The sequence below is a fragment of the Bos grunniens genome, chromosome 16 (assembly GCF_055505025.1).
Source record: "Bos grunniens cultivar Pamir isolate PY7600 chromosome 16, Bosgru_T2T1.0, whole genome shotgun sequence".
Lineage (NCBI taxonomy): Eukaryota > Metazoa > Chordata > Mammalia > Artiodactyla > Bovidae > Bos > Bos grunniens.
In genome coordinates, this window is record NC_141180.1 from 26571494 (window position 1) to 26584430 (window position 12937).

The 12937-nt window shown below is 40.9% G+C and overlaps 1 protein-coding gene across 2 annotated transcripts; it reads left to right on the top strand.

Moving 5' to 3' along the window:
• The first annotated feature begins 368 nt into the window (after positions 1–368).
• On the top strand, positions 369–7363 carry LOC147356380 (melanoma antigen preferentially expressed in tumors-like). Of its 2 annotated transcripts, none has more exons than XM_086343785.1 (4): positions 369–503; positions 1245–1564; positions 2539–3111; positions 6376–7363. In XM_086343785.1, exons 2-4 carry the CDS (start codon positions 1278–1280, stop codon positions 6947–6949), a joined length of 1434 nt encoding a protein of 477 aa, XP_086199911.1. In that variant the 5' UTR covers positions 369–503; positions 1245–1277; the 3' UTR covers positions 6950–7363. The 2 variants fall into 2 exon arrangements, with proteins under 2 accessions (XP_086199911.1, XP_086199912.1); XM_086343786.1 differs by having other exon boundaries at positions 447–503; positions 1226–1564.
• Positions 7364–12937: the final 5574 nt, after the last annotated feature.

Here is a 12937-nt window from a genome sequence, read left to right on the forward strand (position 1 = left end):
TGGACTATAGCCCACCAGGCTCCTCTGTCCATGGGATTTCCCAGACAAGAATGCTAGAGTGAGTTGTCATTTCCTTCCCCAGGGATCTTCCCAACCTCGGCAGAACCTGAGTCTCCTGCTTGGCAGGCAGATTCTTTACCACTCAGACACCTGGGAAGCCCCCAGAAGTGACCTACTAGTGAAAATTAATGTTCCAGGAGTGAATCCATGATTGAGTCTTTGATTCCTCTCCCCCCCCCCCATATATTCCCTCCTGAATGAATATCTGATTAAACCAATTCATCTGGTTATATGTGAAGATCTGATCAGGATTTTCCTGGAGGAGAGTCCCAAATCTAATCAGGCATCACTTTCTGATTGGATGGTAGCAGTTGGACAGGGAAATGATGTGATCAGAAAGGCTTATAAAAACCCCAGGCATCAAAGAAGAGGTGCAGAAGTTTCTTTCTCTGGAGTCACTGCCTGGGATCCATCTGAGCACACTGCCAACCACAGCAGAGCTGGTAAGTTACAGACCTCAGCAAAGGACACCCTCATCTTACCTATGGTCAGCAGGTTTCCACGGGTGGTGTGCAGCTATGGATGTCAAGGAGATTTTCCTTTTTCTTTCTTTCCAGATGTGTAAACGTAAGGCTTTGGTTTTGCCTCTAAGTGTAATTTTGCCTTAATCCCAAAAATCTGAATTTGTGCTTTGGTTTATGTCATTTAAAAATATCTTAATCAATAAGCTTTTATTTTTCAAAGAAAACATCTAAATTTTTGAAATTTTATTTCTCAACATTGAAAATAGTTTGTGCAAGTAGCATTCATATAAGGAGTATCTGTTTCATCCCAGCACGTTAAATGTGGGAACTGAGGGTAAAGGCTGTGTTGGGTACATGAAGCTATTAATCCCATAGCTTTAGGCTATAAGTGACGATTTAAAGTTTTCTTCCCCTTAAAAAGATGGAGCTTAACATTCAACTCATGGTACAAGTTTCCCATGAGCAAAGTAGTGGATGGAAATGGATGGATTAGTGGGTTGTGTTTCTTCCTCCTTGGTCCTTCTGAGATGCTTATTCTGGTGCCTGTAGGGGCAGAGCTATGGTTTTCTGCCCACTGAACCCAGAGTGAAATTGTACAAAAACTGAGGCTCTTCCACCACTGCCAGAGCAGTGACTTTGACTGTAAGTTCCTCTGAAGGGTGGGGAGATAGTGAAGGGGTGTTCATGCTTACCTGAGAAAGATGCCTTGTTCCCTGCAAGTTCTCACAGGATTCCTTTAGGAGCAGATTCAGGATGAGTGTCCAGAACCCCCTGAGACTCATGAACCTCGCAGGAAAGAGCCTACTAGCCAATGAGGCCTTGGCCATTTCTGCTCTGGAGTATCTGCCCATCGAGCTCTTCCCCCAACTCTTCATGGAAGCGTTCTTTGGAAGACACAGAAAGACCTTAAAGGCCTTGGTGCAAGCCTGGCCCTTTGTCCGCTTGCCTCTGGGAGGCCTGATGCAGACGCCTCATCTGGGAACCTTACAAACAGTACTGGATGGCCTTAATGTCCTGCTTGCACAGAAGGATCAGCCCAGGTGAGTCTGATGCAGGTAACCTGGTAGGATATGGGCAGTCCTGAAGAGACAGCCAAAGTCAGGAGTGAAGTGAGTGAAAGTCGCACGACTGAGTGACTCACTCACATCTGACTCCGTGCAACCCCGTGGACTGTAGTCCATGGAATTCTCCAGGCCAGAATACTGGAGTGGGTAGCCTTTTCCTTTTCCAGGGGACCTTCCCAACCTAGGGATCAAATCCAGGTCTCCCGCACTGCAGGCAAATTCTTTACCAGCTGATCTACAAGGGAAGTCCAAGAATACTGGAATGGGTAGCCTGTCTCTTCACCAGTGGATCTTCCCGGCCCAGGAATAGAACCAGGGTCTCCTGCATTTCAGGTAGACTCTGTACCAACTGAGTTATCAGGGACGTCAGGAGAGTAGATAGCAAATCGATGGGCCAGTGGCCTCTGATGATGTCAATGAAGAAATACAGAGATGTGGCCATTGCTGAGCTCACTTTGAGAAATACCAGGTAGCACTAGTGGTAAAGAACTTGCTTGCCAATGCAGGAGACATAGGAGACATGGGTTCAATCCCCGTGTCAGGAAGATCCCCTGGAGGAGGGCATAGCAACCCACTCCAGTATTCTTGCCTGGAAAATTCCATGAACAAAGGAACCTGGGTTACAACCCAAGGAGTCGCAAAAGAGTTAGACATGACTGAAGGGACTAAGCACATGTCTTTCAGTAGTGCATCAGTGTCCAAGATGCAAGGGAATCTGAAAGTATGTCCCAGCCTCCTCCCAGGGGTGCATAAGGGCACTAGAAGTATAAAGCTAGGAGAAATGAAAGGGGAAAAGGAGATGAAGGAAGGTGAGGCAGAGACAGAAGAAGAGGGCAAGGCAGCAGGTGATGTCAGGAATATGAAGTAAAAGTTCAGGTGGGAAGTCAGAGTGTTGCCTAAATTTTGTGTGGATCTTAAACCATCCTTGCCAATCTGCTGTTTCCCCACAGGAGGTGCAAATTGCAGGTGCTGGATTTAAGAAATTCTGGACAGGACTTCTGGAGAATGTGGTCTGGATCCAAGATCCATGTGTCTTCAAGCTCATCAATGGCACCAGGGGCTGTGGACAGTTTGAGGGCGGAGAAGCCCTTGGCTCCCTTCGAGGTGTTCATAGAACTTCACCTCAAGGAAAGGAGCATGGATGGATTCCTCACCTACCTCCTAAAGTGGGTGGAGGAGAGAAAAGCTTCTATACACCTGTGCTGTAAGAAACTAAGCATTCTTTCATTTCCCATGGAAAATATTATGAAGGTGCTGAGCATGGTGCGACTGGACTGTATCGAGGAGGTACACGTGAATTGCACCTGGTATTTGCCCACCCTGGCCATGTTTGCTCCTCTCCTGGGCCAGATAAGCAAAGTGCAGAGACTCCTCATCTCCCACATCCACCTGCCAGCTCCCAAGGAGCAGGACAAGCAGCACGTTGTCAAAATTACATCTCAGTTCTTGAGGCTGCACCACCTCCGGGATCTTCATCTGGAATCCCCCTTCTACCTTGAAGGCTGCCTGGACCAGATGCTCAGGTGAGTGTGCATCGCTGGCCAGGTAACAGTAAACAGTACTAGGATATCAAATGCACTATCTTCTTTGCTGTTCTATCCCGAAATGTGGTATCACACAACCATCAAATCAACGTAGGGGTCCAAACTGGGACAGAAGTTCTGGAAAGAGACAGCCTGTTAGGAAGCTATAGACTAGGGGTTAGAATATAGTGGGGTGGGTATTGGAATTCCTTTTTAGTTAGCGTTATCTTTCCTAGATGACTTAGGAAAATGGGTCAGGGAATGTGGCATCAAATATGGACAACTCAACCAGGCCTGCATTTATAAACTGAAGCTGTGTGCCCTCCAGTTCTGTGACCACTATAAGCCTATTTCAAATACCCTATCAACACACAGAAATCCCTTGCATTCCTATACACTAATAATGAGAAAATAGAGAAATTAAGGAAACAATTCCATTCACCATTGCAATGAAAAGAATAAAATACTTAGGAATATATTTACCTAAAGAAACAAAAGACCTATATATAGAAAACTATAAAACACCGGTGAAAGAAATCAAAGAGGACACTAATAGATGGAGAAAAATACCATGTTCATGGATTGGAAGAATCAATATAGTGAAAGTGAGTATACTACCCAAAGAAATCTATAGATTCAATGCAATCCCTATCAAGCTAATATTTTTCACAGAGCTAGAACAAATAATTTCACAATTTGTATGGAAATACAAAAAACCTTGAATAGCCAAAGCAATCTTGAGAAATAAGAATGGAACTGGAGGAATCAACCTGCCTGACTTCAGGCTCTACTACAAAGCCACAGTCATCAAGACAGTATGGTACTGGCACAAAGACAGAAATATAGATCAATGGAACAAAATAGAAAGCCCGGAGATAAACCCACACACCTATGGACACCTTATCTTTGACAAAGGAGGCAAGAATATACAATGGAGAAAAGACAATCTCTTTAACAAGTAGTGCTGGGAAAACTGGTCAACCACTTGTAAAAGAATGAAACTAGAACACTTTCTAACACCATACACAAAAATAAACTCAAAATAGATTAAAGATCTAAACGTAAGACAAGAAACTATAAAACTCCTAGAGAAGAACATAGGAAAAACACTCTGACATAAATCACAGCAGGATTCTCTATGACCCACCTCCCAGAATATTGGAAATAAAAGCAAACATAAACAAATGGGACCTAATTAAAAGCTTCTGCACAACAAAGGAAACTCTAAGCAAGGTGAAAAGACAGCCTTCAGAATGGGAGAAAATAATAGCAAATGAAGCAACTGACAAAGAATTAATCTCAAAAATATACAAGCAACGCCTGCAGCTCAATTCCAGAAAAATAAATGACCCAATCAAAAAATGGGCCAAAGAACTAAACAGACATTTCTCCAAAGAAAACATACAGATGGATAACAAACACATGAAAAGGTGCTCAACATCACTCATTATCAGAGAAATGCAAATCAAAACCACAATGAGGTACCATTTCACACCAGTCAGAATGGCTGCGATCCAAAAGTCTACAAGCAATAGATGCTGGAGAGGGTGTGGAGAAAAGGGAACCCTCTTACACTGTTGGTGGGAATGCAAACTAGTACAGCCACTATGGAGAACAGTGTGGAGATTCCTTAAACTGGAAATAGAACTTCCATACGACCCAGCAATCCCACTACTGGGCATACACACCAAGGAAACCAGAATTGAAAAAGACATGTGTATCCCAATGTTCATCACAGCACTGTTTATAATAGCCAGAACATGGAAGCAACCTAGATGTCCATCAGCAGATGAATGGATAAGAAAGCTGTGGTACATACACACAATGGAGTATTACTCAGCCATTAAAAAGAATGCATTTGAATCAGGTCTAATGAGGTGGATGAAACTAGAACCTATTATACAGAGTGAAGTAAGCCAGAAAGAAAAACACCAATACAGTATACTAACGCATATATATGGAATTTAGAAAGATGGTAATGATAACCCTGTATGCCCGACAGCAAAAGAGACACAGATGTATTGAACAGTCTTTTGGATTCTGTGGGAGAGGGATAGGGTGGGATGATTCGGGAGAATGGCATTGAAACATGTATAATATCATATGTGAAATGAATCGCTAGTCCAGGTTTGATGCATGATACAGGATGCTCGGGGCTGGTGCACTGGGATGACCCAGAGAGATGGGATGGGGAGGGAGGTGGGAGAGGGGTTCAGGATGGGGAACATATGTACACCTGTGGCCGATTCATGTCTATGTATGGCAAAACCAATATAATGTTGTAAAGTAATTAGCCTCCAATTAAAATAAATAAATTTATATATAAAAAAAATCTGATACCACCGAGGGGGTGGGGAATCAAATACCCTATGTGTAAAAGCTTGTTTGTGGATCCAGATAATGCAATTAATATATGGAAAATACATGGTCCTGAAGTTGATAGTAATAGAGCAGGGGTCAAAGGGATCATAAAATTTGGTAGATAGTTTGTAGATAAAGCAGGGATGTAGGTGAGCCCCTGAAGACTGTTAACCTCAGTGGATGTCATGGGATATTGCCCAGGTTGGTCCTCTACACATGTCACCCAGAAGCCTCACCTGCCTGAGATGGGTGTCCAGGGCCAAAGCCTGATGGGATGAAGCCGGCCTAGGAAGCATTTTAAGTATATCTGTTACTATTAACATTTGGTGATGTCCACTATTGATTGAAGTAAGATGTCAGGCTCTCCTCTGAGCTTGTCCTAGTGCATTCCATTGTCTTCATTCATCCTCATAAGGAAGCAAAGTAAGTTTTCCTTGATTGAGTAATGAGGAGAGAGAGCTTTTAAGATTCTATATACTTTAAGGGATGGGATGGGGAGGGAGGTGGGAGGGAGGGTCAGGATGGGAACACATGTACACATATGGCTGATTCTTGTGAATGTATGGCAAAAACCACCACAATATTGTAAAGTAATTAGCCTCCGATTAAAATAAATTAAAAAAATAAAAGAAAATTCCTTAAAATGTCAACCTAAAAAATTGATATCTTGATCTTTTTCATGAATAAAAATATCTGCTAATAAGGAAAAAAAAAGATTCTATGTACTTGACCCAGTCACAAAGAGAAGGTGAAATGACTGACTGCAATGAGATTGCTCATTCTGGGTATTAATCCTTATTGGATGATTTGACCAAATTTGGGCTTGGGCAGATCACTTGTCTCTCAACTTGCAGTCAAATTCCACCTCAGTTTCTAAGACTTAATTCCTCTCCTTCTCCCCAGGTGCCTGATGACCCCCTTGGACACCCTTACGATAACTTGCTGCCTCCTTACAGATTCAGACCTGACCCATCTGTCCCAGAGCCCGAAAGTTAGTCAGCTAAAGGGCCTGAATCTGAGTGGTGTTATGATGACCTACTCTAGTCCTGAGCTCCTCCCAGCTCTGCTGGAGAAAGTTTCAGCCACCCTCCAGAAGCTGTACCTAGAGCAATGTGGGATCAGGGACTCCCACCTGGAATTCCTTCTGCCAGCCCTGAGCCTCTGCATCCACCTCACATCCTTTAGTCTGCGTGGAAACTTCCTCTCCATGGCCATGATGGAGAAGATGCTGCGACACACCTCTGGACTGCCCAGTTTAAGTGGAGAGCTGTACACTGCCCCTCAGGAGAGTTTCAGCTCTCAGGGAATCCTCCAACCAAGTAGACTTGCCCAGTGTCGGATTGAACTGCTGGAGATTCTAAAGGACTTGGGACGTCCCAGGACCATCTGGATTTGCTTCACCCCCTGTCCACACTGTGGAGATAACACATTCTGTCAACCTGAGCCCATCATATACAGCAATAACACCCTTACCTAGTTGGGTGCATCAATGAAAAGTTTTCTTCTGAGTACTTGGGAACTGAAATCTAGGACAAAGTACATTGTGAAGGGAAAACAGACCCTTGGTGTCAGACATCTTCTCAATGTGAATGTGAAAAGGAAATGTGATCTTGCAGGGAGCAAGATTGCAGGGGGAAATGTAGTCTCTGTGGTAATGGAATATTTGTGGACATGTGTCCTGTAGAGTCAGAAATAGGAACCAAAATTTCTTTAGGTGGATTTGAGGTTGAGACTCACATGTTGAAGCTATCCCTGGGTAGATGGTTATAAATTGTCAGAAACAAAGAGACCCTCATTGTAAGGCTACTGCTGCTGCTGTGCATGATGTGTTGTCTTAATTTTTCAGTTCATACCACGGGAATTTCCAAACACTGATTTTTTTTAAAAGCCACTAAGTTGTCTATGATCTAAAACCTTAACACTCCCACCAGTTCCTTATTCTATATGGGGCATCTCTGACCTTCTTGCTTACTTCTGGGGTGGTTCAGTGGGTTTATACACACTGAGAGGAACATGTTGTGTACAGTGAGCCACTCGAGTGCAGACCCCAGGAGGAGCCTCACTACTGACTCAGGCCATGACCCTGGACATGAGCAGTCCTTGTGATTGCCTTGGTCCCTCCATAAGGCAAGAATATAGGAGTGGGTTGCCATTTCCTCCTCCAGGGGATTGTCCAGACCCAGGTCAAACCCCAGTCTCCTGTGTCTCCTGCATCATACACTGGTTCTTTATAAACTGAGTCACCTGGGAAGTCACTTTTCTGTAAATGCTAGTTCACTAAATAATTGTGTGACTAAATAATATTCATTTAAATACCTAAGATATAAATGCTCTTCAAAAAGTTATAAAGGATATAACTGTTTTGTTTGGAGTTTTAATTAATTTTTAAAATTTTAGTTTTATTTTAATGTGGATTCTTCAAAATGTTTAACTTGGTTAGGCATCTCAAAAACATAGGACTTAGAAACTGATTTTGACAATCAATGAGCATTAGTTTTTCTTCTACTTTAGAAAATATTTAGTACAATAAAATTTTAGAGCAGGAAGGGTTACAGTTATATTTGTAAAACTAGATTTTCTTTTTTAGAGTAATTTTTGCTTCAAAGTAAAACTGAGAAGAAAGTACACTGAGGGCTCATTAACACATGACCCCACAACATGCAGTCACTCTGCTGCTGCTGCTGCTGCTTCTGCTAAGTCGCTTCAGTCGTGTCCGACTCTGTGCGACCCCATAGACGGCAGCCCACCAGGCTTCCCGTCCCTGGGATTCTCCAGGCAAGAACACTGAAGTGGGTTGCCATTTTCTTCTCCAATGCATGAAAGTGAAAAGTGAAAGTGAAGTCACTCAGTTGTGTCTGACTCTTAGCGACCCCATGGACTGCAGCCTACCAGGCTTCTCCGTCCATGGGATTTTCTAGGCAAAAGTACTGGAGTGGGGTGCAGTCACTCTACCCATCAGCATCTTCACTGCTTCCTCAGCTCTGGACAGTAAAGAAGTTTCCCCACAAAGGGGAGGCCGGGCCAGGGCCCCTGAAGCCACTGCAGGTCCCTATGTTCCTCCTTGATCTGTGTCAGGCAACCAAAGGGATGTGGTTTGACTTTCATCTCCCATGACATTCTATGGATCAAAGCAGACAACCTGGTAACACTTGGATGACAACAGCACGGTACTAGGCCTCATAGTTTCTCATTTCCTTCTGTAAAGCACAATTCTCAAAGTCTGAAGGCTGTGATGTGTGAGAAGACTAAATTGCAAAATTTCCAAAGAACATTCATCCCTTTCCTTGTCCTCAGCCAAGATGGGGGATCCTCCACTTACCACCCAAATTGCATCTCATCTTTGCATCCAGAATGGTCATTAATTACCAAGTGAAATAAGTCAGACAGAGAAGGATAAATATGGTATGACATCCCTTATATGTGGGAATCTAAAAAGAAATGATAAAAATGAACTTACTTTCAAAACAGAAAGAGACTCACAGACTTAGAGAATGCTCGCCCTGGAGGAAGGATAGGAGAAAGGGGTAGTTATAGAGTTTGGGATGGATATGTACACACTGCAGTATTTAAAATGGAGAACCAGCAAGGAGCTTCTGTATAGCACATGGAGTTCTGCTTAATGTAAGGTGGCAGCCTGGGTGGGAGAGAAGAAATATGGGAAAGAATGTATACATGTACATGTATGGCTGAGTTCCTTCACTGTTTACCTGAAACTGTCACAACATTGTTTGTAAATCTGCTATGTGTGTGTTAGTCACTCAATTGTTAGTCACACATTGTTAATCACTCAATAGTGTCCGACTGTTTGTGACCCCATGGACTGTAGCCTGCTAGGCTTCTCTGTCCATGGAATTTTCCAGGCAAGACAAGAATACTCGGATTGGATTGGCAATGGAATGGATTCACATTTCCTTCTCCAGGAGATCTTCCTGACCCAGAGATCAAACCTGGGTCTCCTGCATTGCAGGCAGATTCTTTACCATCTGAGCCATCAGGGAAGCCCCAAATCAACTTTACCCCAATTTAAAATAAAATTAAAAATAACAAAACAGAATGGAGGCTATTCACTGTTTCTCCAAACTGCCATTGGCCACTCTGTACCCTTGGAGTGGGGGTGGGTCAGTCAGTGTAGTCTAATGCAGGTCAGTATAAGAAAGTTCTAGTTTTTTAGAAATTCACAAGCACAAATCCAGGCCTGCAGTGACCCTCAGAGGTCTAGACACAAGTCCCCAGACTTGAAAGGACACAGCCCTGTGACAGCCAAAGTACATGATCTCCAGCTTATCTGCAATTTCCCTCTGTTGCCCTCATTTTCGGCCCTATATCAGCTCTTCTTCTTGTCCCTCTGTTAAAAGGTAGAAGATTTGTAAAGGGAAAGATATACCCAACTAAATGCAGCATTCCAGAGAAAAACAAGAAGAGACAAGGGCTTCTTAAGAGAACAATGCAAAGAAATAGAGAAAAACAATAGAATGGGATACACTAGAGATCTCTTCAAGAAAATTGGAGAGATCAAGGGAACATTTCATGCAAGGATGGGCAAGAACAAGGACAGAAATGGGATGTAATAAAAACAGAATAGAGGAATAAGAAGTGGTAAGAATATACAGAACTATATAAAAAGGGTCTTAATGACCCAGATAACCACACTGTTGTGAACACTCACTTAGAGCCATACATCCTTGAATGAAGAATCCTTAGGAAAAATTACTAGGAACAAAATTAGTGGAAGTGATGGAATTTCAGCTGAGTTATTTCAAATCCTAAAAGATGATGATGTTAAAATGATGCACTCAATATATCAGCAAATTTGGAAAACTTAGCCATGTTCAGAGGACTAGAAAAAGTCAGTTTTTATTCCAATCCCAAAAAAGGGTAATGCCGAAGAATGTTCAAACTACTGTACAATTGTACTCATTTCACATGTTAGTAAGGTTATTCTCAAAATCCTTCAAGCTAGTCTTCAGCGGTAGACAAACCTGTCCGTGTTTTAAGGGCATCAGGATAGCAATAGTTTGACAGTGAGGTGTTAATTTTGTAGAAGCAGGATGTGCTTTATTTACACATACCATAGTCTTCACAGATCATTGTGAAATAATACTTATTTACTTTACTAAAATAACAAAAGATTTTTAAAACAAGTATAAATCACATAAAGGCAAAGAAATTAACAATCTGTTATCAAAAGCCACATTCTAAGAAAACTTTGTTCTCTTAACAGAGAGAGAAAATCAAATTCCTGTGTGTATCAGCTTACACTTAATAACAAAATTTGTTTATCTGGTTAGTGTTAAAACATCTTTTCCATAAATTTGTAAGAAGTAGCAGTATTCTTCCAAAGGCATCAGAGTGAAATCATAGAAGGCATGTTTAAAATGTGATTGTACTGGAATTGACAAAGCAACCTGGTCATTGCTGTGACACCTAACTCTTTAAAATGATAACTAGAACTATAATTGACAATATTTTATCAGGACATATCAAATCTTCAAGAATTTCACCTAATTTTTAGGATACTTATATTAGCAACATCAATCATACAGTATAACCTAAGAAAACTTACCAGTCCTCCAACAATACTTTGCATGTAATTTAACGTGTCAAATGAACACATGCAGTTTGATATTTCTCTTTGGGATGTCTCATGGGCCTTTTGAAGCACCTGAAAGTCAGCTAGATGTTAAAAGAACTTTATTAGGATTTAATTTTAGGAAGTTCTGCCAAAAAATATCAAAAGGGTTTATAACACTCATTGAGATAGGATAATATAAGGTCACTGTGAAACAACAGTTATTCACTTAGCCAAAGTAACAGAAGCTTTCAAAGGTAAACATAGAACAGATCACTTTAGAGGTAAAGAAATTTAAAATCCATTATCAAGGGCAGTTCAACATCTCAAGAAAACACAAAATTCTTTTCTTGGGGTCCACTTTTCATAGACCTCTTTTTTTTTTAAACACTTTGTTCAATTAGAAACAGCCACCTTTAAGTCAGGCCTACTTTGTTTTTTCTTAATAAAATGTAATTTCATTTTTTACACCCTTTTTTTACTAAAAACACACATGCTACTTTCCTTAAGTAACCATAAACTGTCCTTCATATTAGCATTCTGTAGACTGGTGAACATAAATACCAGTAATAATTTCTAAAAACATTTGCTTTGTTATAGAGAACATCTCAGGATGGCACCAAGCATAATTATTAATAGTCCAAAATCTCTTTAGTTTCTCTGTAAGAGTGAGTTAGTGCTTAGTGATTAATGTTTCAAAATCTTATTTTATTTGGAAATAACCTAGCTATTCAATAAATTTTCATCACTTAGTTTAGGACAACCCTAGAAATTCAAGTAGGAGAAGGCAATGGCAACCCACTCCAGTGTTCTTGCCTGGAGAATCCCAGGGATGGGGGAGCCTGGTGGGCTGCCATCTATGGGGTCGCACAGAGTCGGACATGACTGAAGCGACTTAGCAGCAGTAGCAGAAATTCAAGTTACCCCGGTCTGGAGAGACTCTTAGACATCCTTAAAGTATAATTCTTCTTCTTCTTCTTTTTTTGATGTATGATGATTCATACTTTTGAAAATATTTTCACATTCATTCTTTTATTTGATCTTCACCAAATCTTGCAAGATAAGTAAGACAAATATTACCCCCATTTTATAGATAATAAAAAAATAACAAATCTGAGAGACTGAACTGATCAGCTGAACTTAAAAAAAACAAATCTGAGAGACTGAACTTCCAGTTTCACTGGAAGGTCATAAAATAGTTTAGAGCAGAGAATCCAGGCTACCTAGATCGTAATGGGTTCCCCTAACACACTTAGCAAAATTATTTCAGAAAACATGAAAGTTGTTGATCTTTTTGGGCTAGAAGTTTTCATCCTTTGGTGTTCTTGTTCAGTTTCTTCTGATAGGGCCTGCCTTACCCTTTAATGTCCCTCCTCTTCTTCATACCCCTGGAAAACACACACTGGTTAGATCTCTCCTCTTCCAGGAAGCCCTATGAATCTGCCAAGAACTGCCTTCCACTGCTACCTACAGAGATCTGACTATAACAGTTTAACTATAATTATTCTTAATAGAGTTTATCTAAAAGCTCTCATCTCATTTATATATTTTTCTGTTTTAAAAGTTTCTTTACTTGAGTTACTTTCCTTGTTGGCAAATTTAGCTTAAATTAAATCTAGGCACAATAAAAGTATTACACATTGCTGATAATTCAAGACATGATGAGATTAGCAAACAATACCTGATATTAATACCTGATATTTATTAATATTTGATATTTATTAATAATAAAATTAATACCTGATATTTAATATTTCCCAGTACATGTGAACCTGAAATTCATTTAGTTAGTTTCTCTTGTAACTGTTTGATTTGTAAGTGCTTACTTTTCTTTAAGCCAATTGAATTAGAACTCATTTACAAGTGAAACTCCAAAAACAAAGACACACACTGAGA

Bases quoted from the DNA above. Each gene is read 5' to 3' on its own strand.
- LOC147356380 (XM_086343785.1), top strand. From the start codon at position 1,278: ATGAGTGTCCAGAACCCCCTGAGACTCATGAACCTCGCAGGAAAGAGC. The intron at 1,565-2,538 runs GTGAGTCTGATG...GTTTCCCCACAG, and splicing joins GCACAGAAGGATCAGCCCAG to GAGGTGCAAATTGCAGGTGC. The intron at 3,112-6,375 runs GTGAGTGTGCAT...CCTTCTCCCCAG, and splicing joins TGCCTGGACCAGATGCTCAG to GTGCCTGATGACCCCCTTGG.